Source organism: Daldinia vernicosa (genome assembly GCF_022497035.1).
Source record: "Daldinia vernicosa strain CBS 139.73 unplaced genomic scaffold F5Y00scaffold_8, whole genome shotgun sequence".
NCBI classification, from domain to species: Eukaryota; Fungi; Ascomycota; class Sordariomycetes; order Xylariales; family Hypoxylaceae; genus Daldinia; species Daldinia vernicosa.
In genome coordinates, this window is record NW_025953924.1 from 667,128 (window position 1) to 693,551 (window position 26,424).

General features: G+C 46.7%; 7 protein-coding genes across 7 annotated transcripts; 5 read left to right on the forward strand and 2 right to left on the reverse strand.

Moving 5' to 3' along the window:
• The first annotated feature begins 132 nt into the window (after positions 1 to 132).
• On the forward strand, positions 133 to 1,689 carry F5Y00DRAFT_228671 (uncharacterized protein). Its single transcript, XM_048006665.1, has one exon. The coding sequence runs from the start codon at positions 516 to 518 to the stop codon at positions 1,407 to 1,409; it is 894 nt and encodes a 297-aa protein (XP_047868037.1). The 5' UTR covers positions 133 to 515; the 3' UTR covers positions 1,410 to 1,689.
• Positions 1,690 to 2,280: 591 nt separating this feature from the next.
• F5Y00DRAFT_207289 (uncharacterized protein) lies at positions 2,281 to 5,357 on the forward strand. Its single transcript, XM_048005451.1, has 6 exons — positions 2,281 to 2,760; positions 2,883 to 3,377; positions 3,429 to 4,252; positions 4,304 to 4,499; positions 4,557 to 4,898; positions 4,964 to 5,357. Exons 1-6 carry the CDS (start codon positions 2,593 to 2,595, stop codon positions 5,012 to 5,014), a joined length of 2,076 nt encoding a protein of 691 aa, XP_047868038.1. The 5' UTR covers positions 2,281 to 2,592; the 3' UTR covers positions 5,015 to 5,357.
• Positions 5,358 to 6,111: 754 nt separating this feature from the next.
• Positions 6,112 to 7,657, forward strand: F5Y00DRAFT_251498 (amine oxidase; the record flags this gene model as incomplete). Its single annotated transcript, XM_048009831.1, has 2 exons — positions 6,112 to 6,555; positions 6,629 to 7,657. 2 exons carry the CDS (start codon positions 6,112 to 6,114, stop codon positions 7,655 to 7,657), a joined length of 1,473 nt encoding a protein of 490 aa, XP_047868039.1.
• Positions 7,658 to 8,271: 614 nt separating this feature from the next.
• On the forward strand, positions 8,272 to 9,844 carry F5Y00DRAFT_251499 (uncharacterized protein; the record flags this gene model as incomplete). Its single annotated transcript, XM_048009832.1, has 4 exons — positions 8,272 to 8,299; positions 8,375 to 8,699; positions 8,767 to 9,195; positions 9,301 to 9,844. The coding sequence occupies 4 exons, from the start codon at positions 8,272 to 8,274 to the stop codon at positions 9,842 to 9,844; spliced, it is 1,326 nt and encodes a 441-aa protein (XP_047868040.1).
• Positions 9,845 to 10,045: 201 nt separating this feature from the next.
• Positions 10,046 to 12,108, forward strand: F5Y00DRAFT_228680 (uncharacterized protein). The gene is made up of 5 exons (XM_048006666.1): positions 10,046 to 10,155; positions 10,206 to 10,645; positions 10,711 to 10,984; positions 11,042 to 11,454; positions 11,521 to 12,108. Exons 2-5 carry the CDS (start codon positions 10,323 to 10,325, stop codon positions 12,020 to 12,022), a joined length of 1,512 nt encoding a protein of 503 aa, XP_047868041.1. The 5' UTR covers positions 10,046 to 10,155; positions 10,206 to 10,322; the 3' UTR covers positions 12,023 to 12,108.
• A 4,574-nt stretch (positions 12,109 to 16,682) lies between these two features.
• Positions 16,683 to 17,841, reverse strand: F5Y00DRAFT_228681 (uncharacterized protein). The gene is made up of 2 exons (XM_048006667.1): positions 17,467 to 17,841; positions 16,683 to 17,395 (listed from the first exon to the last, which is right to left on the reverse strand). Exons 1-2 carry the CDS (start codon positions 17,569 to 17,571, stop codon positions 17,156 to 17,158), a joined length of 345 nt encoding a protein of 114 aa, XP_047868042.1. The 5' UTR covers positions 17,572 to 17,841; the 3' UTR covers positions 16,683 to 17,155.
• Positions 17,842 to 24,524: 6,683 nt separating this feature from the next.
• F5Y00DRAFT_207366 (uncharacterized protein) lies at positions 24,525 to 26,109 on the reverse strand. The gene is made up of 2 exons (XM_048005452.1): positions 25,423 to 26,109; positions 24,525 to 25,279 (listed from the first exon to the last, which is right to left on the reverse strand). Exons 1-2 carry the CDS (start codon positions 25,683 to 25,685, stop codon positions 24,577 to 24,579), a joined length of 966 nt encoding a protein of 321 aa, XP_047868043.1. The 5' UTR covers positions 25,686 to 26,109; the 3' UTR covers positions 24,525 to 24,576.
• Positions 26,110 to 26,424: the final 315 nt, after the last annotated feature.

The window sequence follows — 26,424 nt, forward strand, 5'->3', positions numbered from 1 at the left end:
ATGCACAACCTACACTTGTAAATGGTACATGATACTCTCATGAATTGATTACCTTAGGTAGGTAGTCCTTGATTCTTAGTTGTCCCTAAATACAACCTCTTTCCTCGTCTCGCATCACTTCTTTCAGTGCGTTTCTTTTTTTTCTTTATTAGTTACTATTTAAAACTCCCAGAGCCACCCGGCCCATCACGACTTTCCTTGTTCATCGGCTTTAATTCACAAGGGTTCTTATTGTCCTTGACGGATGTACATATTAACAATATCTTCTACCTAATCCATTGTTGTCAACTTTTATAAAACACAACAATACCATTCGGTATCTCACATTTTCCTTCAGCGCCGACCTTTCGTCAACCCTCTTTTATTCGACCGTCTTTACTTCTTCTACCTTCGTTCCACCGATTTCGATAAATCTGCCAGCCAGATCCCCGGTTTACCAAAGAAACAAAATATAGATTCGTAACAAGCTGCTGGCAGTCTCAACAGTTGGTTTCCCATTTCTTAGATTTCCAACTATGCCGCCTAAGTTGCGCAACGCTAATGCTTACACTCCTAGGGACACGACCCTAGGTATCGCAAAAATCACCGACATCATGGGCTTCAAGTCTAGTTCCGGATTCCAAGGCTCCGCCTTCATTATCCTCCAGGTCATCCGTGCTTGCAATCTTGCCGTTCTGTTGGCCGTCATCTTCGTCTCGGGTATCATGATGTTCTTCGCCAAGATGCCCAACGGCTTCCAGTTCTTCAATGACGTCTCCCTCGCCTTCGTTATCGCCGTCGCCGGTCTCCTGTTCTGGACGGAGCTACCGATCAAAATGGGTAAGGCGATGATCAATCGAAACTGGCCAGCAATCGGCGAAGACCGCGGCTTCACCTGGCTCGGCATCGCTATGATTCTTATGGGATGCCATCATCTTGGTGCGCTCAGCAATGATACTTACAACAACGAGGATGTACCATTCCAGGTTTGGCAGGCTATCATGGCATCCGGTATCATCGCAATCGCGTTTGGCGTTACTAACGTCATTGCCTCGCTCGTCTTTAGCAACAGGGCGAGCGGCGTTCATGCTCGAGAGGTCCGCAACAATGGCGCGACTACCAGAGATGTCAACTTCACCGAAGAATACGACAGCTACCGAAGCAATTCGATTCGTAAGGAAAAGGCCAAGAGTAGATTTTCCATCTTCAACAGGGGCAATTCCAAGCCCAAGATCAGCCACCCGATTACTCATGATGTTGAGTACGGAGCTTGCGATGACCAGCTCCCCATCGACGACCGCAGCAGTCCTATAATTCCCGATGTGAAGCGCCCCCCTACTGCTCTACACCCTGCCTACAATGCCGGATCAAGATCTAGCCGGTATAGCGAAGCAAGTCATCTTGATCGTTTTGGTGAAAATAGGATTTGAAACGAACTGGACGGGGTGCTTAGTCCACATACTCTTAGCATAAGGCACGGTGTTCACTGAGATGAGGCGTTTGGTTTTGCAATTTCGGATATACCCAAATTATGGACAGCGGACATTTTGCTTTAGCTTTTACTGTAGCATACATTAGTAACAGTCATAATTAGGTTAGGTAGGAAAGCGATGCAATGGCAGGTATTCAATTTGATTTTTTTAATTTTACACTACGCGTTATTCATAATCTAACGTGTGTACGTGACTTGGATTAGGTAGATTAATTGTGCGCTCAGGTAAATGATTCCATACGTGTATTCCGTAAGCCAGCTAAGGTTAGGTGTATTATGTATTATATGAGCACGTGACCAATATGGCCGCAATATTAGGTAATCCGGTAGATCTTGTAACTTTGTATCGATGAGTACCTGAACTTTGCTCATTATTTGATTTCCACCTACCAATTGTACATTTCGTCAACAAGCTAAACATCTAGCATTCATCTTTCTCCTACAACTTTCTATTTCTTCCCAATCCCCGCGAGTTCAACATGACGATTCAATTTAAATAGGCCTGATCATTCCTTGTACAATTTTCTCACGGCAGCCTAACAGCATTGCTTGCGACGGCTTTTCAACTTCCAATATCCTCGAGGTACGGCAATCTTCGTCTGATCCGCAATCGGATTCCTGTCTTTTAGCAAGCGACTTTCAACCACCTTACGACTTGATTTATTCGCGATCGCATCCAACCCATTCGCCAGGTGTGTACAAGATTAAGTATCTCTCAAGGGAAATAGAGGATTGCATACTGGCTAGTCCCGTAGCCCGTTGGTGTAGAGGGATCCTGGGAAAGACAATGTTTTGAGCTCTCATAATCTCTTAATACCTACCACCAGGCAGTTTCTCGTGGCCACTTTGGCAAACTGGTGGAACCAGACAGGAGTGGTCCTATCTTTCAATTCTCGTGCCTTTATTTCTGGTGAGAATATCGAGTGAGGGGCATATATCTGCATCTGCCTTTGTGACATCTATACAACCTTAGAACTGGGTCATTGTTCTCTACGTGCAAGGGGGAGAAAAGGCGACAAATCAGGGTCTGAACTTTCTTCGTCTTATACGTCGTGAGGCCCTCCTCGCTAAGTTCATTTCCATCGATTCACTCGTCGCGTGCTTGCATATATTAAGCAATCATGTCCAACGATTCCGAGTCTGAGGCGGTAGCCCAGGACTTTCGGGATGCTCTTGAGGATCTTCAAAGTTTCGATAGAACGGAAATTAGTACCTTGACCGTAATTGCGAGGGAAAATACCGAGCACGCGCATGCCATCTCCGGCGCTCTTCAGGATCATATCAAACGAGTGGGTTAATTCTTTCTTTGCGCCGACTACGTGGTAGACGGATACCCTCGTTGTCTTATCAACGCATAATCTACTAGGTTTATTTAAAGATATCTAGGAGTAGTGTACTAATACTCTCTTAGGTTGTTCCTCAGAAGAAGCTCCCTGCCCTCTATGTCCTCGACTCCATCGTAAAGAATGTGGGTACGCCATATACGCTTTACTTCGGCCGAAAGTTATATCAGACATTCATGGATGCCTACGCATCGGTCGATATGCCTACTCGACGTAAGATGGACGAGATGCTTAGGACCTGGAAGGGACCCGTTGCCGGCTCGCTCGATACCCGACCCGTTTTCCCTCCGGATGTTACACGTCCCATCGAGAACGCGCTCATCAAGGCCAGAACAGCACACCTACAAGCGCAGCAGAAGCATCAACAAGGTCAGCAACAGTTGCTCGGCCGTACTAGGCCAGCAAGCCAGGGGGTACCATATCGCGAGACGCCTACTCCGCCAGGCTACCACCCCCCTCCTCAGGCCAACGGATATCCCCCCCAGGCTCCTGTACCTAACCCGAACGGCCCGTCTTATGGTAGCTCGAGTCAGTTACCTCCGACTACTTACCCGTCGCATCCTGTAAGCTCACAACCTTAAACGTAGCGTGATTGTTACTGATATCCTGCCCAGAGTCAACCACAGCCGGCCAGATCTACACCGCAACCTACGCCAGGATTAATGGCCTTCCAACCCCCCCAGCTAGGAGGCTATGGCGTACCACAAGCTGGAATCAGCATAGATGCTTTGAATAATGACATCCAGAGACTGATTTCGGCCTCCAAGGCCCAAATCGCATTGAATCCGCATGACCCTAGTATACAGACAAGGTTGAAGGCGCTCATGGATTTGCAAACTATACTTCAAACCCAGAACCTGCCACAGGATCAGTTAGTGCTTGTTAAGAATCAAATTGCTGATCTCGCCGTGACTATAAGAGCGCCCCCATCACAAACACCTACTCCTGCACCTATCCCTCAACCTCAACCACAACCACAACCAGCACCCGTAGCAGTAGCTCCTCCGCCGGCGACGGCGCCCAAGGTTTCTTTAGATTCATTATTCGGTGCAGGTGCCCTGGCTGCCCTAATGGCACGAAATTCTGCCACGCCGCAAGCATCCGCACCTTATCACCCTCCTACACCTGCCGCCGTTCACACTCCGCCTCCGCCACCACAATCAAAACCTGTTGAACCTAAGAAACCAGTCAATACACACCAGCCGCCACCACCTCCTTCTGATCCTATGGCACTGATGAATATGTTGAGACAAGCCGGCTTACTTCCGGGTACGGCGCCGGCTAGTAGTTCGACACCCGTCCCTCGTCCGGCACCTTCAAATTCCTTTCCTGTTGGTTTTAACACCCCGGCTACGGTCCCGGTCGTTCAACATATCCGTCCTTCTACTCTTGAAGGTCTTACAAGTGATATCGTTTTGAGACAATCGTCTCTCAAGCAGTACGTTTCTTTCAAAGATCTGTGTCTAAGTTTAAACTAACGGGCTTGTAGATTTCGCCCTTACTTATTGCCTTTCCTATTCGAATCTCTAGGACCTCAATGCACGCAATGCGGACGACGGTTCCCGAAGGATGAGGAGGGTAAGAAGAAAAAGACGGCCCATATGGATTGGCACTTCCGGGTGAACCAGCGTATGGCCGAAGCTGAGAAGCGAGGACAGCATCGGAGCTGGTTAGTCGACGAAGTAGTAAGTGTTTTGTTAAACTGTGTCGCGTCATTATAATGCTGATGCTAATGTAACTAGGATTGGATTAAAACGAGGGAGATCGTCGACAAGGACTATGTGGCCCCAACCGGAGATTCTAATTCGGTGACAGGCGGTTCCGCTCCTAAATCGCCGCAATTACAATATATTCCAGTGCCTGACGATCCTAGTTTAGCAAATAGCGTGTGTAGCATTTGCCAAGAGAAGTTCGAGACGAGATGGCTGGACCAGCAACAGGAGTTTGTGTGGCCTGACACTATGAAAGTGGGCAGGAAGATATATCATGCCAGTTGTTATAAAGATGCATTTAGAGATGGCGGAAACACGCCAGCGTATTCTAGGAATACTCCTGAGCCAGTGACGGGAAAGAGGAAAGCCGAGGTAAGCTTTTGCATATTGCACCCCTAAAGCGCATAGCACTCGTTTCGATACTAACGCGTTACAAGCAGGACGAGTTAACTTCTACACGAAGTAAGATAAAGGTGGAGGGTACGTAGGATGTACACTCCAGCCCTGATCCCCCTGACCCATCGTCTTCCGCATCGGCACGCTCACGTGTGATCCGCTCTAGTGTCGTTCGCTTGAGACCTGCTCGCTTGAGTCCGACAAAATATAGACCGGCACATTCCAGTCCGCTAAAGAACTGTACCTAGTAGGAGACTACAGTCTGCATCTTAGACGCTGTAGCTAGCTCCAGTTTTATGGGGTTTATCCGCGGTCTCGTTGGACTGTAGCTATAGTAGGATAGAGTCAGTCATGTACCTACTTGTCTCCCAAAAGAGACACCGTTAGTGGGTAGTTAGGACAATAATAATACAAAACAGCGATTGTAATTTTGTATCCTCTTCCGGTCATTTTACGTCTACGTATTCTTCCGTCTCGGTAATTATGCTATATAGTTGGAGCGTAGCAGAATCTCAACTAGTCTGTAAGAGAACACGTTTAGTGATGATATACTAACTATATTCGTGCCTCATAACTTCGAAATTAACTCAAAGTCTTTTTAAAAAAAAGAAACTAGACGTATCGTTCCTGAAAGAATACGCAAGTTAACCCAACAGAATCTAGCATCTAATATGGGGAGCATTTCACCAACAAGAGTACTTAGCTGGACGAGTCTTGATTAGTCGGACGAGGAATATCACGGTAGTAACGATGCACATGCGGTGTAAGTTCTTTTGATCGAATTAAGGGAGCTAACGGCTGGTTTGCAGGCATATCGCTCGACGCCATTCTATATTTCCTAAAACGGCAATAAAAGTGAGAAAATAGCCCACGGCCCTGATCTACTTGCGCCCTTAGCTTATCCATGATACAACTATCGGAAGCGAGGTTCTCCGTGCTGGTAGATCATATTCTAATGGTTTTACTCAATTGGGAAAGAAACATGAGAAAGATGCTATCGTTTGGAGACGGAGCCTTCGGCATAGACTCCTATCCAGGTGAAACGCCAACAGTTCAATGGATAGCCAAGGCGAGAGGATAGCATGCGAATATATAAAGATAATATCCTACACAGGGTGGGAGGAAATATGATTAGAATATAGCCCCTAGGAAACTTGTCAGTTGAGTAAGAGCTCCTCAAACGATCAATATGGCAAACTCGACCACTCATACTACCCGCGATGGGTTCCATTGGACTAAGGAGGGCGGCTTAGCAGCAGGCGTCCCTTCGGTCGGCGTAGTCCAACCACCTTCGAACTTCATACCTGCTGATCAGAAAGACCCTTATGATGTGGTGATAATAGGGGCGGGCTACGCAGGATTGACCGCTGCTCGTGATCTTTCGACAGCTGGCTATAAAGTTCTGCTTCTGGAAGCACGAGACCGTATCGGCGGTCGTACTTTCTCAACTGATATCGGAGGCTACCCGTTCGAGCTGGGTGGAACTTGGGTACACTGGTATCAACCGTTCGTCTGGCGGGAACTTTCGCGATATAATCTTACGAACGAACTCGAGATCTCGCCTAGTTTAGAAGGTGGTAAGACTATTATTCGGGTAGGGAATGATACTGTCACCTTGGGCCAGGAAGAAGAGGTATGTCCAAGAAGTAATTCGAAAAGCGTGTTCTAGAAGTGTTGCTGTATGCTCATTACCATGTACCGTATAGTTTGCGAAGCTCGAGGCCGTACTCAACAAGTTCGTCGATGTCGACGGGCAGCGCGGCCGCGCCGTCATCCCATTCCCGTATAACCAGCATCTCAACACCGAGGCTCTCGAGCGCTTCGACAAGATATCTATAGCCGATCGTATCGCTGAGCTAGGAGACCAGCTCGAGCCGGTAGAGCGTGCTATCTTAGAAGTATACTTTTCCATCCTCTGTGGCAGCGATCTAAAGGACGCCTCGTTTTGGGAAGTTCTGCGCAACTGGGCGCTCGGCGGCTATAACTGCATGGATTTCTTGGCTGCAAGTGCGGCTTTCAAGCTGGCGCGTGGACAGTCGGATTTCGCTCGGCGGTTCTTTGACGAGGCCGTGGGTACCGGCCAACTGAACTATAAGTTCTCGAGCCCCGTGTCCGCGGTAGCTGATGACGGGGACCAACTCGAGGTGACAGTACGCGACGGAACTATTTTCAAGGCTCGGCGACTAATCTGCACTGCGCCGCTTAACGTCCTAAAGAACATCTCGTTCTCCCCAGCTCTCCCGGCAGCTAAACTGGCGGCGTCAGAACAGGGGCACGTCAATTTTGTTGTCAAAGTTAACGCAGAAACTCAGGGCCCAGGTCTCCGACCCGTCAGTGCCCCCTCGCATCCCGCCGGAGGCCTGAACTATATGTCCGGCGACGGAATCACGCCCGCTGGAAACACACATATCGTGGGTCTTGGCACGAAGCTACAGCCGAAAGAAGACCCAGAAGCTGCTCTCTCGGCCTTCCGTAACCTCGCCGACGGCACAGTCGTAGAACGTCTTGTCTTCCACGACTGGAATGAGGACGAGTTCTCCAAGGGCGCCTGGGCGTGGCTGGGGCCGGGCATGGCCACGAAATACCTTAGCACGCTCCGGGAGAGGCACGGCAACGTGTTATTTGCGAGCGGGGACTGGGCGGCGGGCTGGAGGGCATGCATTGATGGGGCTATTGAGGAGGGAGGCAGGGTGAGCAAGGAGGTATTGGATGAGCTGAGGGCTACGAGGAACTGAGACGAGTTCTTGTTAGGTATGAGATCGGCATTACGCTGACGCCAGCTACCTCGTACGACTTCTGTTAGTCATGCTATATTATAATTAGGAAGACGAGCAATAGGCTACTTTTACGACTAACCAGAGACGACCAGACTTTATCTACTAGGTAGTTGTCTCTAGTTACGCGTCTCTAAGGCTTACGTGCCTAAGATATATGGTAATGGTGTAATAGCTATGTTTTATTTGAAGCTTATTGAAGATCATAGTTGGTATTCGGTATGTTACACCAAGTAGATGTGTCTGGAAATAGTATACGTATCCCGGTATTGAGCTGTTCCTCCTTGATACCGGTAAGAATAATTTTCTAACAATAGTCTTATATTGATAACGGAAACTATCTAAAAGTCCGGGTCCCTTAGGCTTTTAAGATATACGAGTTTTCTTATCACGTGTTGCACGTGCGCTAAATTCATCTCTTTAAGTCTTTCTAACTATTTACCCCTATTCATTTATTTACCCCTATTCATTTAGTATACCTATCTCGAGTCTAGTAGAGGCCGTGGCTACCTATATACGCGTAGTCTACCACGTAAGAGGCAACATCTTGAGTCCAGAAAGAGGCATCAGAGACAATGGCAGATCAAGGGAATGATAAAAAATGTGAGTGAAGTTGTTACTCTTCCCTCTTACCTCATTCGGCGAACTATGTTACGCTGGTCTAACCCCCACGATTAGCCTGCTATAATTGTGTCAAGCGACGTATCGTCTGTGACAAGACCGAAAATCAGTGCGGTAAATGCACAAAAAAGAATCTGAAATGCCCCGGGTATGGTGTAAGATATCGCTTTGCCAAAGGGGCGACCAGCTCTAGCCTGCTATCGGTGTCATCTTCGGAAGGAGATCATACTAGGTCGAAACGACCAAGAAGGCCTTATAAGTGGATCGAATGTTCGAGAGACAAACTAAAGACCACATCACGAGTTTCAAAGGCGCCGCCAACGGTAAACAGCATACTGCCATTCAATTGTTCGGACACAACGACGACGGTACCATCTGTGGTGTCGGACTTGGACCCCAGAATCCGTCTACACTTCTTGCATTGTAAACCCCTATCTTCTCACAATTAGAGCTATCAACCTGGTACTGACAGTTAAAGTTGCTGCGCATGTATCTCCCTTCATGGTACTACTCGACGACGAGACGAATGGTTACAGACATCATATATTGCCTGTAGCATACCATGAGCCTCTCGTTCAGAAAGCCGTCTGTATCGCATCGGCCTTCCATCTCTCATCACGGAGGCCACAACTTCGTGCCCCCGCTGAGATTGTGAGGGCTAGCCTGATCCGTAAGCTCTCCGAAGCTTCGACGGTGAGCCCCGATCTAAGCGAGACTACCTGGGCGACCCTTGTTCTTCTGATAGTGGCCGATCTCGTGATCGGCCATGAGGATGTCTCGACTCTATACAAGCTCCTCACCGTGTTTCTCGAAGCCCGAGGGCCCCTGAAAGAACCTGCAACTCAGCTGGAGAAGTTCTTGTATTTTCAGTCTTGCATGTTCGTCCAACCCTTGGTAACTTGTTCAGCGCCTACCCCCCTCTCCCTATGATAAACAGCACTATGATATAGATTAGTTAAATCCAGAACACTCACACCAAATAGCATAGGCTTCTTTACGCAGCCCTTTTCTTCCCTCGAAGCTCTACCTGTTCGTCCTCCACGGATGTCGAGCGATCCGGTTGCCATGTTTAAGCGCTACGTGCACGGCCTCGAAAACTGCCAGCAGCAAAAGAACGTTCCGCTACGCAAGGGTTACGTGTTCTCGAGATACTTCTCCGTGTACGAACAGTTGTTTCGACTCGCGGGGGAGATATATACGACGAGGGCGGAATCGGAAGCACCCTTACCCAGTCCAGAATATTATATGGAAGATCGTGTGCAAGAGATGAGGAGTCTCTATGAGAAGCTTGACCCGACCGCACCGGGATCCCACGTCGTCGTATGGCCAATCTTCGTAGCTGCCGCCGAGAGCGTCTCACAGGATCATCGAGAATACTTCACTACGGCGCTAAAGAGAATATATAGCGTGGTAGGTTATGCGAATATATCGCGCGGGCTTATGGTTCTCCCTGAGTTGTGGGCTCAACGAAGCAGAAAAAGCTGGACTTCTGCGATATTAGAACATGAGGGTCTTGTCATATGTTGAATTTATTAGTTGTCATAAAGTACAAGTCAATCCTCACGAAATACTTGTCAGAATTCAATATTTACTAAAGATAAGGTACTTATCGATTAGGAGGAGTGGGGCCGAAAGGTTGCACTCGGGGCCGGCCGTAAGCAATTAACCTTATTTGATGGGGAAATTCTAATTCCCATTTCGTTTTGGATTTTCCACCTTCCCACGAACGCATGTACCTACGCTAAGGAACCACAAACGACGATCGGTACCCAGTGATGTCATAGCCAAGGTCTTGGGGGGACAAAGGAACAAACGGGGCCCAAAACAGGGCACACATTGTAACGCACCTACTCTACATACGCAGGATGGATTTTGATAGATTACCTAGACAAGATAATACCTCAAACTTACATCTCGTCGTTGTGACGTTATCGGCCCACATCCTACCTAGAATTATCATGATAATAAGTGCCAAACATTACCTACTATCTAATACCTAACGCAAATGGCAGTATTATCGTGTCATTCAGTACCGATATGGCTATTGTCGCTATTCTCGACTGGGGCGGCCCTGGCTATGCCACCTTCACATCCCATGATCACACCGGCTCCCGACCTAAATAACCGAGTAGGAGTAAACCGCCGCTCCGAACCCGGAAGTTACATTCACAGTATAATAGACAGCCTCGGGAGCGATGTCTCAAGCTACGTAGCATCAGGCGTACCACAGTTTTTTCAGGACTTCCCTAGTGGCGAAGCCGTTGCGAGCTCTCTTGGAATCCATAACTCGGACCTAGATGCTAAGCCAACACAAGTTCTAAATATCCCGTAAGGATTGGCTGTAATAGCTCCCCGCCATGACGAGCTCCCCGCTAACGAGAAATATGCTTTAGAGCATACGCGAACTGGACCGAAGAAGGATGGAACGTTCGGGTGCATGGAAACGTATACAAGCAACCTGACATTTCACAAAAGAAACTCGATGATCTCGCCAATGTCTTCCTCATCGATGTAGATATAGATGAGCTGTCTGAACCAGAGCAAAAGCAAGCTCGAAATTTAACAGCTTCCATCTTTGTCGTTCAGCAGGGACATTTAAATGTTACTATCGACTTCAAAAATGACGTTGACGTTCGTCCGGACGCAAGCGGCGGCGTGATCAATGCTGTAAGTTGATACAGGTACGGGCGAACTATATATTGTCAGAAGACTAACGAAAATTAGGAGGGCGGTGCCCAATCCATCGACCTTCCGTATGAAACAACAAATGAAGGTGACTTTGATGCTTTCGTCGTCCTTCAGAACATAACTAGTCCCAACAATGGACACCTGATGGCCGGCAACGCAACTTCATCCATCCAGGCTCTCAACATGTACGCCAGGGGAACCGACACAGGGAACGCGACGGCCTACCTGGTGCCACCAACAGGCTTCACGATAATCTCTGACATTGACGATATTCTCCGTGTTACCAAGATCTACGACCCAAAGGAAGGTCTCTTAAACTCATTCGCACGAGAATTTACTCCCTGGAGGAATATGCCGGATATCTACGCCAACTGGTCTGCCACGATCCCTAATTTTCACTTTCACTACCTTACTACCACACCAGAGCAGGCAACGAGGAACTACATGGAGTAAGCTTGTTCGCGTCATTAGGATTCTAGAGTAAGGGGTACTGGCTAGGACTAACCACATCGCAGATTCATCTACAAGACGTACCCCCTCGGCTCATTCGACACGCGACCGCTGAACTTTTCGGACGTTTCAGCGACGCTATCGATACGTAAGGCGCTACTGGACAAGATCTTTCAAACATTTCCGCAGCGGAAATTTGTCCTTATGGCCGACACGTCCAATTCGGACGTCATGAAGGACTACCCGCAGCTGGTGCACAACTACCCAGGACAGGTACAGTGTATATTCCTACGCAACACGACAGCAACGGACAGCTCGGACCTATTTCCCTACGACACCTCGGGCTTCGAGGGGATCGACCAGAGGCAGTATATGTTCTTCGTTACGCCCGACGATTTGAGAAATGTGGATATTGTCGGGGGAAATTGCCATAATCAGGCTGTCGTCCAGAATGTGACGTTCGGGTATCAGTGGCGCGAGCTCGGAAATGCTGCGTCGTCTTCTCGGTGTTGGAATTGGGCTTGGGGTTGGCTGTCGGCGATGGCGGCGTTCTTCTTGTTTCTTTAATTCGGGCTTTTACTGGGTGTTATGGGGGCATTGGAACGTCGCTAGAAGGTTGATGGACTTGGGCTGTTCGAGATGTATATCCTAAGTTGAAAGATTGAATATAATTAGCTTGTCTTCCATCATTTCTAACCAGCGACTATACTCGCCCGTGTCACTGTCGAACTAGACGCGTCTGGAATATTATCTCTTCTCAGAAACTTTCTCCGATCACAAAGCAGGCAGATGAAGAAGATAAAATCGCCTAATAGTTTGATCCTATAAACTATTATTAGCTACCCTTCCTCGTTTCAACGTTGGGACTGACTGTACTGACAATGGTTGGATCAAAATTATTGTTTTTTCTTATGCAACCTGCTCCGATCCCTTATTTCGTTAATTTCCTCTGACCAGTTGTGTTCTTAGTAAACGCCTCTGACCAAAAAGGCATGGGCTGACTGTCATAATTCATACACTAAATTCCCGGCCAGAAATGGGATACCTATCGAACCATTATAACCCAGCCAGCCCCTGTTTTCTAATAATATTAATCCAATATATAGCCCCTTTATGTGAGAGAAAATATTACTGGCTCCGAAAATCATCTGCAATCCGTAACGGTTGTTTTGTAGTTATCCAGGCATATAATATCGGAGAAAGCCACTCGCATTATTTACGCGTCTTTTCTACTTGAATTACGTTGGTAAGGGGTTTGTACCGTTACAACTGCTCTACGTGGTCAGCATTTTCAGTATAGTTTTATCCAAACTCCTATTAGCTAAATATAAACCCATCCCCGAGGGGTAAGTACCACATACATCATAGCCAATGTGACCATTACCCGTTTTTGATCAGCGGCATGGAAAGCTTTGCAATTAGTTAGTCGGTAGGAGTAAACCTTCCGCTAGAGGGGTTGAGAAATCACCTGGAATACCTAGATGACAAACACGACAAGGGGAAAAAAGGGGGGTACCAAAATTATGGAATATTGTCATCATCTACCAATACATTCCTAGTACTATCGGGTTACATGTCAAGTAACAAATATCCTTTGTATGTCCTCAAGTGCGAGATAGACACAGATACATACTCCACTTATGTCAACAAATCAAAGCTTCGAAAAGGGTCGAAGCATACCATCCTAGGAATAGTATCAAAGAAGTCAACCAATTATGTTAGACGAGCAGTGTACCTGTGTCTTTCTCGCACTTGAGGACATAGACTAGAGCCTATTATAAGAAGTTCAAGTTGTATATGTCTTACCGTTTAGGGAGTTAGGTACGTATTGAGAAACTGACGGAAATTAGGCAAGGCTTCTTAATAAGAGTGCTTCGCGTCCCGTTGGCTCTTCCGTCAGATTCTTACTAGCTCTAGACTAGGTAATACATACCGAGCCACGCCCGGGGTGAGTTGTCGCTTACAAGCAGCAGGAGACTAGCTAGAAGGCACGGTATGTGTCTTGCGAGGTTGGCCAACGCGGTTCGATTTCATTGCGTTGTAACCTCTCGACGCGACCATCAATGCGTGGGCCTACCAAAGGCCCCATACTTGACCACTTCTAAGAGGTATGAATCAGCTTTTCGGCAGTGTCTAGTTGCCCGAGATGGGATACTACGTGGGAATTCCGGTCATATTAAGATAGGGCTGATGGTTGGACAAAGTTGGATAACCTGGTGTTGGTTGAAAGACTTAGACGAATGTAACTGCATGAATCCTGCTGTTGTCAAGGTGATCCAATGACCAGATGTAGCTGTACCTTAAAATGAGTTTGTACAACACTTCTGGGGACGACCTTCCTTCATGTATGCCACCTCGATCATGCGGAGTGTTCTAGCCTTCCGGATTCCCGAAATTCGGGAGTTCTAAGGTCCAATAGTTGTATGTTTCCCGTAGCCAAAGGAATCTTCGAGCAGGAAATGATCGACGATCGAGAATTACCGATAAACGATCAGTGATAGGTCAAATGCAGAACATGCCCCCTTATTAATCCCATAACCCTTATTAAGATCTGATACGGCGAATCAACACGAACTAATAGTCTATATTGCAACTAATAACCAATCCCCCAGAAGGAAGGTCGTTGTTTAACCAAAGATGGGAGTTCCCCTATTTGAGCAAGGGAAAATCAACGCCACCCTCTCGAAGGCGTCTGGACCAAACTGGATTCGCGCTATTATAATACGAACAAAGAACAGGAAAGAAACTACGCTATATCGACAAAACAAGACCACCAGGATACATACATACATGCAATCTATTTTTATTCTACTTGTCTCGGTCGTCCTAGGGTGGACGCGTGAAGCCATTTGCTTGGCGGGGGGCCTAGTATGATATGATACATCATGAAATAATCAATAATACCTGCATAGTGCAGTTCATGATGGGTATTGTTATCTTATGAATGAATTGATGGAACTTACCTACAGTATGTAATAAATTGAGCTCTTTCTATGGTCTAGAACAGACAAAGGTCGGCATATGGGGCCGCAGGCTGTAGTGAGGTTTGTAATCAAGGGAGAGTGGCCTCACGGGCTATCTAGTAGCCTGGCTGGAGTGCCTACAAATCGACGTTTGTTTACGTGCGTAAATGGTTGGCTTTGCGGGTGGCCTAGCCTACCTAGGTGTTGCTAATCTTGTACGTAACGCCTTCTTGAGTCTATATTACCATTATAGGATCTCGGATTTAAGCCGGGCGAGTATACGAGGAAGTTGATAAGGGATACGACTACCTAATTCTTTACGATTATATTGGCACTATTTATGCGCAAGCTATCACCCAGTAGTTAACGTCAATAAATACGTTCCAAATGTAAGCTTGTGCTAAATGATACTGGTACTATCTCTGCCCTACGTCAGGCCTACATCATGATAGTATCATTGGGAATGGTAGCCATTATACAAGGAGAGTGATAGATATGTTCGGTACCCGGTCGGCTGGGATAGAAAGCTACGGTAACACAACGTTGATAATGGCTGTCTACTTCCGAACAAACATGGCCGTATTCCGTAAATGGACATAAGAATCCTTAGAGAGAGACCCGACTTTTCATTTCTCGGGCCGGTCCAATACTTACCGCTTCTGGATGGCGGTTCAGCCCAAGGATGACATAGGTTTAGCGTGTAGCGTGGATCATTGGCACCAAAAGGTTGACGCGCATGGCAGGGGGCGTCCGCGGGGTGAATGGGAATCCTGGGATATGATATGTACGATGGAAAATAGGAGCCCTGGACATGCAGGTAGGAATCTGATGTGTCTAAGGTTGGAGAAGATAGTAGTACGGCATATGAGACATTGGTAAATCGGAAAGGATGTCGTACGAGATTTGCAGCTGTCAGATATTCGTTGTAACATTAGCTATACGTATGTAAACGTATGTATATGTCGAAGATATGCTGACACTCATTGCTCATCAAGGACTGACTTTGTTGCTTTACCTATTCTTCTTGTAGGTTTTGGGATTATGTAGAGGTTGAAATGTGTGGAGAAGATTGAAGGTGGAGCAAAGCGGACCGGACAAGCATTTGGAAAAAGCTTGAGCACGTGGCCGAACAGGGCCTGGATGCCCCATACCGAGCGGGCCCCCACTTTTGATACCCCCTGCCCAGGTGGTTATGTAACGGTTGCGGATAAGCGCATCCGTTAGTGTTCCCGATTTCCCAGCCACCTTAACCGTGCAATAAGGCCGACTGGTTCGGCTAGATTGGACCCGCTTTCGACTATGCTGTGTACCGTATGTACCGTATGTCCCTGTTAATTGATAGGCTACCTATGGTTCGATGGTTTGACTACCTAATTTTCTGAACCGGATATTCGCACGTAGAACACCTATAAAATACTTAATCCCTCTAGCCTCTAATACTATTACGCGTGTAGGCGTATGTGCTTTAGGTATGTAATTATGACTAGGGCCTAAGAAAGGTATCATGGAAACGATCGACCTAACCGAATAACCGAACCACTCTCCTTACCTATTTACCTATAAGTACCTCGGTATGGGAATCTTTATTGTATACGTATACGCACTCCTTGATGTCATCTCAATTGTAGTATTCTTGCAACGTAAATCGGACATAACAATCCCCTGTCTTGGTACGTCCACTAATACGATGCATATAAGCCTCGCAGACCATTGCCATTTTGTGGCTTCACCCATCTCTACGCTGGAAATAAGGATCAAGGTATAAGTTGCAATGTGCGAGAATCCACGTAAATGCATAGATGCACATACATAGATGCCGTTGTATTGACCCTTTCTAATAATCATACCTGGGAGGTATGTACGTAGGGTAGGTAATCAGAAAGCTTTTATCACATTCCGGATATTAGATTCGCTACCGGCATTTTCTTCACAAGGCGCGTATAAGTTACAGTAGCAGGAAATAAAAAAACGGTCTATCGTCACGAGGCTCATACTGGACGCGATAGCTAATGCAACAAGCCCGATTGAGAAACCCCAGGATTTATATTGCAACATTATTCTACTTCAAACCTGAGTTAGGTAGCGAGTGTCGTGGAGTTACGTACCCTATTAACATGCCGCTCTCATTTCTTTTTATCCGTTAAACTGCTTTATTGTAATGTAATTATAATTCTACGGTATAAATATAATGCTAACTCGAAGGTTTTTATTATACGGAATCCTCTTACAAATTTGCGATTAAACTCCTTGTCTTAACATGACTGCTACTATTAACGCTCTGCAGACATTAGGCGGGATAGCCTCGCCTAAGTGCTCGAAACTACTACCATACTAATTATTTACCCTCAACACACTTCCGTACACTTCCGTCCCATGGCAATGTGCGCTCTTTTTAGTATAAGGACCGAACTCGGCGCAATCTTTGATTAGGAATATTTCCATCATCCGTCGAAATAGTCGCAATTCATCAGCTACTCAAGTGAAGCTAATCATAGGCCGATTTTGCAGCAAACGCCGCCGCTTCCGCCATACGATCGTCAGTTCATTATTAGAGCCTGGGCAAACTTGGTTGCTGCGCCCCACAATCCCGGTTGTCCTGGATATGTATTCCCCAATGTCATTAATCCGCTCCCTTAATCCCTGGAACCTGGAAACTACTAGAAGGTCCCATCTGATCATCCTCAATATTTGACGCCATTGACTTTGCCGTCATCGGCAATACAGACGTCTCCTCCTTTCAGTAACTCGTTGATGGGATCGGGGCACCGGGAGTGGCATTGGTAGTCATCACCGTAGGAACTTGAGTCTGGTTGACTTTGTATCTTAGGATCCATTGGTTTCCAGACTCATTCGTATTGACGAGTTCCATCAGCGTGTAGTGAACGACACCATCCTCTACCCGAGGAACGCAAATATCGTGCGAGTGCCTCGGCAAAGGCATATCGGGGACTTCTCCGTCGACATCTCGTCCCTCCGCCTGCAAAAAGTATTAGCCAAATTTGTCTTGTAAGATGCAAGCTCGCTATCTCCGGGTAAGTGGTGACTTACACAGCAGTTTGCGCAAGGGGAATTGTTAACGTATACCCAATTTGGGCAGTTATGAGTATAAAAGTATTTGCATCGGTACTTGTAGAATCCGCCGCTTCCACTCATCGTGAATAATACCTTCACTTAAGAAAGGGAGGGCTTGTAGGCTTCAAAGGGTGAGACTTTAGCGACTTAGTCGCGAGATATAGTAATGAGCTGTTACTGAATGACAATAGCAAAGAGGTTACTGCCCGCTGGCAGCCAAGCGATAAGGTTTCACTGACGGACTGCAAAGTCCAATTCAGTGAGGAAGTGACCAATATAGGTGCTTGAGAACCTCGAAATGGTTCTCGTTGCAAGGATGCTCCGGAAAGCAGAGTGATCTACCAGTCTACCAAGGTAGGTGTGCGGAAACATCCTTATTTATCTCCAGGGGTCTTTTTCCCGTAGTACTATATATGTAGCTTATCCAAGTACGTACATGAGAAGACTTCTTAGTCTCGATTCTTCAAGAGGTGATCTTCTAAAGATTTGCCTAGGCCGTGTCGATGTCCTGGCAAACACGTTTGGAACACAACTTAAGCAGTCTGCCATATTCAGACACAGGCCACAACTATCTTTTCCAACGGGAGTCCCCCTGCTATGCATCAATGAGGACCCTGCGGCGACAAGGGTCAAAGTGGATCCGCAGGTATTCTGGAAACACGCCTTTCATTTAGTTATAGCACGCTCCTATCAAATACATACATAGAAAACTGTGCGGGAGCAATTAGCATATCAACTCTGACATGTCATATATAAGAGGGGTCGTATCGTATGTAGCAGATGAACATCGTATCCTTTGGACCAACCTTAAGAAATGACGACCCAGGTCTTTGAAAAGAGCGTGAGTAGAGAGTCATCGGACCGTTATCACCAAACCGCGCTCGTTATCGCTATTGGGTACCTATGTTTGAAGGTAGGATATGCGACATTGTATTAAACACACCTAGCCTCTCACCTATTGGCGGAACTTGGGTAGAAAAAACCGTAAGATTCCAACCGGGACTCGAGAACTTCGCATATATGTATATGAGTTCTGACAGGAGAATGGTTCTTTTCAGTTGGACACAAATATAGCAACTGTGTTCCAAACGCAACCAAAAATTTCAATTTTGTTCCCTGCATTTGAACTGTTGCACCATCCCAGTATCGAAAGGGATCCAGACGGTGCTGAGAACGGGGGGGAAGCACCGGAGAGGAAGCCTGTCTCTCGGCGCCGACGGTTACACTGCGGCCAAAGGATCGAATAACATGGCAGAAAAGCTTGAAGCTTCCCAATAGGGATACTTATGAGTGGTATAAGCTACCTAGAACATCAGACCCCCAACTACGTATATGTACCCTGCCCACCCTCATCACCATCTTGCCGCACTTCTACTCCCTTTTAACGACGACCCTACATACCTATATTGCTAAGGAACCATTCTATAATGCAGAATAATTATACCACAGATGAGGCTGAAGATTCCAAGAAAAAAGCAAAGATTTACCATTGGCCGGAAAGCCCTCCGCGGTGGACGACAGCATAAATTAATTAATAAATCTCCTAGCATCGTCCAACCCGCATACATACGTGTGTGTGCGCGTGTGTATGCATATTATATACCTACCTACGTACATCGGTAATGTATGTAGTTATATTATACCTACGTACATAGGTAATGTGTGTGGTACCTTATGTACTTACATGTAAGAGCGTACATGCCGAGGTACATGACGAATATATACTGACATACCTTATATTATGTACCTAATATTTATGTATATCGTATAGGTATACATTACACATAATTTACGTTTGTGTAAGTTTACAGTCACTTTATTAATTAAGCCAGCTCGTTTACTAACGGGCCCTTGCCTTCTCATCACCTTATAGTGGGAGCACCAGAGAAATAAGAGAGCAGGAGAGGCATCTAGGAAGCACCAGGGAAGCCCCCGGGGCAGCACTAAAGCACTGACTCCCGCTGTGCTAGGTCGGGTAAGACCCTGATAGCCTGAGGAAGGTCCTCCGCTCCACTTAGGTAAAATGTCTTAAAGCTTAAACCCCAAAAAAAATCTCCGGTCTCCGGGGAGAGGGGCCGGAAAAACATGGGACTAGGACAGGGTCTAAACAGTTTGACATTTTGACCCTTGATGGCAAACTTTGAAATTTCCCACACCAACCAACTTTCATCATAATATCAACTACATGAGGAAATCAAGAAATTTAGAAGCTCAGAAACTTACAGAAATCTACGCTGGAAACGAGATAAGCTGTCGCGCCACAATACTCGCTCGCTCGCGTCACGTCTACCTATACATCCGCCTATCATATGCGCGTTATGCCCTGATCGTTATGTCCTAATCGAATGCATGCAATCCCTCCTTTCATTTATCCGTATCATGATCATCTGGGTATGGGTACCTCCAGGCTCCTTTTCGTTTCGCCCATCCCCCAAGCTACCTAACCTAACCTACCATTCATGCACGGAATAGTGCGTCTCTTTTTTCGATGGCGAATACCTCTTATAATACCTCTTATTGCAGATATTAACACGCATTTAGAAACTTCGTTCTTAGTCGCCGTGCACCTGCGCACTCACAATACAGATGCACGACTTACCGTAGCGGACTCGTGTGTTTGTACTTGGCTTGCCGAGCCTAGACTAAGAACAATCTATTCAATATTGCAATACGCACGTATATAGTCTCGTAGTTATGGCCGATCATTTGCCATATCGAGCATTATCTTGACGGACGCTTTACCGTCGAATTCGGCTTAGGTTTTCGGCTTCTGTGTATGGGGCTCCTCTTCGATCTCGTGGCACTTGTGGTGTCTATCAACTCTCGCTGGCGTGTTCATCTTAGCGGTTGAGCATGACATTCTAAGATTAATCTGGGTTACTACTCCGTATATGCCTTGGTCGAGGGAGAAGAGTTGTCGTATGTTCGGTCATAAGCCCACGAAGGTTTCGGTATAACGATACCGGAACATATTCAGTTCACGACTATCTTAAGCCGATTCGATTTCGGGTACAATGAGGACTTCGGCTTAGACAATTCTCAAATGTATCATGCATGTCTTGTGTCGCGATGGACGACGTATTCTGCCCTATTCTTAAGGAGCCTCCGTATCGGAGTACACCACATGGACAACAAGTCGCAGGCTTAGGATGGCGTGTCTTTCGTCAAGCAACATGCCGGTTAGTCAGTCCGCAGCCAACGTGCCTTAGTAACAGATGTTACTTTGGTTTATGACATGTCGCGTCATGTTATTTCGAGATCTACGGCAGACGTACAAGTGCATGACGCGATATAGCTGTCTTTACGGCCAACGATTTGATTAGGTAGTTGCCTGCGACATGGTACGGCTTAATGGTCTACTATTGCTTCGTGTCTTCTTCAAAACCGACCGCTCGAGTCATCTTCAAGGCTATTCTTGGCTAGGTACGTATTTGCAAAGTAAAGCAATTTTGAACGGGCTTTGGAAAACTGGGCCAGACGCGGATTGGTATTTACTAATACTACAGTGTCTTGTATTTGGTACTCGCATTTGCTCTGCATTTGTTCGCTTGTAAACAGGGTAAGCTTCAGATCATTCCCAACTCTAGAACTGCATTTTTATTATTATGAAACTTCGACGAAGGCTGGTTGGTACTATTAACCTATTCTTACTAGCTCAGTGTCGGGGTTGGTTCCACGTCCACGATGAATTTACAGGACCACGGCCTGGAGTCAACACCTACATACACAGGTCATTATCCCGAATTAGAGACTATTAGCTTCATTAGGATAAGCTTAGCTATAATTGGCAACTGGGATATGCTGGTCTATTTTATTTTATTTTATTTCATTCTCTGATAGCGTTGATCTAAACTGGTCAACCCGGGTTGTTGGTTCCTTTGCATCTCCAATCCTTACCTAGACATTACCTCGGTACACTCTCTACTCAAGAGCCAGCTTTACTCGCTGATATTCCATTACTGCCCCATTAGCGGCATGCAATGCGACACTCGATGGCCCGCGTCGTATGATACTGCAACTCAGGAGACCAGTATTGATTTTCAAACCAAGCTTTTGGCTCGGTAACGAGTCTGCCGGGGAATATTGAACGGGGCACAGCCAGTGACATTACCAGATACAGAAAGTTTGTGCTAGATGCCGCACCTTTATTATTAGGGGTCTGGGTGGGAGAACGATACGACCAGTACCTTCGCTTACACGCCAACACCTTGATACCCCCATCTTGAAGGTGTAGGAATCCGAAAAGACACGAGAGAAAGTTGCCATTCGGTATCATCGGACTGCAAGGGAGGCACATCTTAAAGCATTACTGTTTACATAGCGTTAACTACCTATTTACTAGAATTTCTAGGTAATGTACCAGACCCTCCCAGCGTCTGATTTTCGTATTTCGCCGTTCGGAATCGTATTACGAGGCATACTACGGTGGGTCGATATTGGCAAACGGCCAGTTATTTGTATAGCATATAGAAGAAAGCTACAAAAGCTGCTATAAGGTTTCGGTGTCCTATGTCCTCAGGATGCTGTGAAACGACGGGATCAAGGAAAACCGCATGAGAATCTTATCACACGTCTTTCGGAGTCTAGGCAGCTTACCTACAGAAATTCGCGCCGAGACGTCCCTGCAGATGTGATGTCGCATGGAGGTATTACTACAGCTTGTATAGCGACCGCGTTTACTCAGTTGCCTGTACATCATCTTAGCCCGGCTCTCATTTGCGGATCAGCATCACGGCCCATAAACTTCCGAATCTCCAGGTAAGTTACGGAACCAATAATCATACCTTCTCTGTGAGATTAATTAAAAACGGAAAATCGTGTCGCCACTTGACGCAAGGCGCGAGCTCACTGCTGTTCAAGCTAGGTACACCTCCTCTATTATGCGATCTCTAATATGAGGGTAGAGAAGTAGAGGCATCTGAATACTTTACATACCATGGCGCGTACTCTACCCTTGTTAGAGTTCTCTCTGGTTCTGCTATCATCGGTAGCACTCGCAGTAATGAGAAGGTTGGCACTTGACTTGACTCTCAACGGTCGGTCAACAATCTCCATACCTATATCCTATTCGGACCACAAGGACAGAAACAAGAGAATACCTTGCGCGTACCTTTTTGAGCTACCTAGCCAATTACACTAATGTAAGATGAAAGGCGGCCAAGTTGCCTTCCTTAGGGCTTAGGAACTCTACGTGGCGTTCTCTAGAATTGATCAAACACGCATAACCGATAATAGGCATATCCGATCTCAGATGAGATACGCCTTGGTAGTTATTAATCGTATTCAAAAGCATGCCAATGCCTTCTCATTCCATTCTTTTCGACCCTCCAAGTATACCTTGGGTGGTGGCAAAATTGAAGCATGGAAGTTGGAAATTTTCTAGTACAATACAACGCTACTTGAACATCAAGGCAAGATTTGCGGTCTATAAAAGGGGTCGATATCATGAAATCGTGGCGACCGATTTGTGGCAACCGTAATCTTACAGTGCCGATACGAAGACACTGATTACATGAGACTACCGGATTTATATCCTATCCTATTTTAGTCCTATTTTAGAGGAGCTTATATGATTTTACTCTCCGGCACCGCGATCCAACATAATGTATTCGGTCTCCCCGCAAGACGTAGCTACCTCGATTAAATATTGGCCTCAGGTATATCCCCTAAGAGTTGTTCCCCAAAAGGTATTCCGAGCTTGACGGCGATTTCTGCGGAAACTTACTTCCTCGCCACAATCTCAAGATGATCCATATCCGCGGGCTAGTCAGCCTGGCCACCATCAAAAGGACACTTCGCCTAGTTGGTAATCACCAGGGACGAGCTTATATTCGAATCTCATTACCTGGTTGTTTTTACGAGCGGCTTCCTTCGGACTGACGATCATGCTAGATGGTCGGGTCGACAGATGTATCTTGGCACCGCACCTTGGACTCTTACGGGACAAGTCTGAGGAAGGCAGACGCAGACATCGTTACGTGAACACCAGGGCTGAATACTCGTCGGTAGGCTTTGGGCCAATAAAGGGACTGGCTTATCGAGAAGCTGTCTAGACTGGTCCAGAACCAAGATCGCTGGGCCTTTAATCCTCGTGATGGCTTCTCGGGAAGTATTGTGGACCGCTACTATGCATGGAGACAGATGCCTGGCGTTGGAGATGAGGGATGCGGCCGATATTTCTCCACTGTCCACGACCACTCGTATCCATGCCGTTGACATCTCGGCCTCGTTGCATGCGTGGTCATTTTATCTCCTTTGCGTTTTATGACAGACGCATGCAGACGGTAGTTGCACGCCCTACCCGTTCTAACCACCGCTTCGAGCAACCGAGGCTGTGTCACGTCTCTCAAGGATGCCGTCTCGCCATCGAAGACCCTCGGTAACGAGGCATTTTCCTTCTGAAAATACTTACAGCTATTGGTACGTTTAGGCGCGGGCATTCGAGTGTGTATGCTTTCACTCCTAGTCGAATTGTGCTTTAGTTGGATCGATCGATCTTATTCAAGCGTACGAGAGAGAATACCATCTCGGTTGGAACGCCCCCCAAATACCACTTGAATTTAATTCTGGTATTAGGTAACCTGAAGCTTGCCTCGAGAAGCCTTTGGGAGGATCTCAGAAAATATTTTTTCGACCGCTCAGCTAGGGGCGATCTTTTCTTAACCCCCTTTTTCTACGTTAAGCACCCCCCTGTCTTTGCAGGTCACAAAGTAAAAGCAAGCGACTATTCAACCTTTGATTTCAAACGTGTCTATTCTAGCAGCTGAGAATGGTAACTATCCAAGTCCTATGCCGATACGTAGGGCAAGGATATCTGCATAGGATACCTAAACCGAATCTCTGCAGGCGGTCTTGGGCGTGTGAAAATTGTGGGCGAGATTTTTACGCCTCTTTTCATATTGCATCCTCAGTCCTTTTACCCGCCTATCATAAAGCACCGATTAAAGGATCAGAGCGCCACAGCTTGCACACGGAATGCTGAATCTTCCCGTCTCGATGTCTGACCATATGGCGAGATAGCTCTCGTATTCATTACAGCGAAATATCTGCTCGTCCCGGCTCCTAGCTTTCCCTTAACCACGGCAACTACCGTTGATGATACACTTCTCTATACACTTCTCTGCCGTCCGCCTCGATGGGTATCCGAGACTCGGCACTCATCTCCTTGTAGCCGTGCTGGTTAGGCATCTCTGACGGCGGCGGCCAGTTGGGTTGCATCACGGGCGGTTGTGTATACGGTTGTGTATAAGGCGGTGCGCCCCATGTCGTCGAACTCCAGTTACTAGGGCCTATTGTACTTGGTTGGGCTTGCAGTTCTGCTGCCTCTTGCCTCCTCTTCCGCCGTCGCGACCAGAACATCCATAGTACCGCCGCGCCCAGGGCCAAAACCACGAATGCAGCACCAATACCGATACCGGCGGCGGCGCCGGCACTAAGCTTGACACCTCCGTCGCTATCAGGTTGCGCTTCCGCTGTCGTTGATATCGAGGGTGACGTTTCTGATGCGGGGGCTGATTTGTCTGATAGTGAACTGGAAACAGGTACGGTTGTCGTCTCCTCTGCCGTCGTTGTCGCGGGACTATTCTGGATCACAACGCCGTACGCCATGATGGTACCGGGAGCGAACAAACTTATTACCGATCCAGCTTCCTCATCCCCATTTATTGTGCCATCGATCGTCGTGAAGGTCGTCTGCGTGTTTACTCTATATACGGACATACAGCCGAGCGTTGGCCCCCACGGATAGCTATAGCTGCTCGACGTAGCGGCACATTCGTAATTCCCTTGCCTAGATAGGTACGTCTTATTAGATTTCTACTACATTCGATATCCTATCCTGCCAAAATACTACGGATATATGGCTGCCATCATAGAAACTAAAGAGCAAAGGAAAAAAAAAAAGGAACGTATGCATTATGCATTATTACTTACGGACAACATGTCGCCCGCGTGGCGACGATGGTATCGTCCTGGGTCGATATAGACTCGCACGCGCGTGTATAACCAGAAGGACATACACCGGGGCTGTAATACTGATTTTGATAGGGAGAGTAGTCGTCAGGGAAGCATGACGATTGTCCCGGGCGGCCATGCAGCCAGTAGAAAGTCGAAGCGGTGTTGACCCAGTACAGCGCCGACGACGCGACACAGTCTGCTGGTGGCGTGAAGGTCGTCGTAAGTGGACCGAGCGACATACTTGCGTACTATGTTAGGTATGTATGGTAGGTGATCTGGATCCCGTGTTTACGCCCTCCTATCTCCGTCCCGCGTCCTTTCTTCTTCTTGTTCTTGTTCTTCTTCTTCAATAGACCGACCAGTTAGCAATAACAGCTTTCACTATGCACAATCTACTGTGCTCGGTTACACTCGTCTCGTCCTTGTATTGTCTTTGAATTAATGAGAAAAAGACATCTCGTTTCAGTCTTGTCTTTTGTATCTTTTCCGCGGCGACGCTACACGCAAGGAGGAGAGAAATTAGGACCTGACTAGAGAAAAAGGTCTCCGTCCGCCTTGCGTGCCCACGGATTGGCAGTATGTACGGTTGACCAGACTAACAACTGTGCCAAAATGAAAAAAATAATCGCAGACTAAACTAAAGTTGGTAAGAGGTTACTTGCCTTAATTTAGAAAATATTAAATATATACTTCCAAGCCTTATTACGGCTTATTGTAATAGACTTATTGATTTAACCAATATAACACCACATCTACACATCTACACATTCAAATAACTTTACGATTTTAGCAATTACAACATTATAATTGGTACCATTCTATAGCCTCAATTGATGCGAAAACAATGATCTAAGTTGCATTTGAATCGGCCTCTTCGTTGTTGCGTTATAGTAGAATCAATAGCAATTGTCGCGGGGGGGGGGGGGGGGGGGGGGGGGGGGGAGAAAAAAAAAAAATAAATTTTATATTAAATAAAAT

Coding starts and splice junctions, on each gene's coding strand:
- F5Y00DRAFT_228671 (XM_048006665.1), top strand. CDS start 516: ATGCCGCCTAAGTTGCGCAACGCTAATGCTTACACTCCTAGGGACACG.
- F5Y00DRAFT_207289 (XM_048005451.1), top strand. CDS start 2,593: ATGTCCAACGATTCCGAGTCTGAGGCGGTAGCCCAGGACTTTCGGGAT. Junction 4,500..4,556: donor GCTGGTTAGTCGACGAAGTA/GTAAGTGTTTTG, acceptor TAATGTAACTAG/GATTGGATTAAAACGAGGGA. Junction 4,899..4,963: donor CGGGAAAGAGGAAAGCCGAG/GTAAGCTTTTGC, acceptor ACGCGTTACAAG/CAGGACGAGTTAACTTCTAC.
- F5Y00DRAFT_228680 (XM_048006666.1), top strand. CDS start 10,323: ATGGCAGTATTATCGTGTCATTCAGTACCGATATGGCTATTGTCGCTA. Junction 10,646..10,710: donor ACACAAGTTCTAAATATCCC/GTAAGGATTGGC, acceptor AATATGCTTTAG/AGCATACGCGAACTGGACCG. Junction 10,985..11,041: donor GCGGCGGCGTGATCAATGCT/GTAAGTTGATAC, acceptor AACGAAAATTAG/GAGGGCGGTGCCCAATCCAT.
- F5Y00DRAFT_228681 (XM_048006667.1), bottom strand. CDS start 17,571: ATGAGTGGAAGCGGCGGATTCTACAAGTACCGATGCAAATACTTTTAT. Junction 17,396..17,466: donor CCCCTTGCGCAAACTGCTGT/GTAAGTCACCAC, acceptor TACTTTTTGCAG/GCGGAGGGACGAGATGTCGA.
- F5Y00DRAFT_207366 (XM_048005452.1), bottom strand. CDS start 25,685: ATGTCGCTCGGTCCACTTACGACGACCTTCACGCCACCAGCAGACTGT. Junction 25,280..25,422: donor ACGCGGGCGACATGTTGTCC/GTAAGTAATAAT, acceptor GTACCTATCTAG/GCAAGGGAATTACGAATGTG.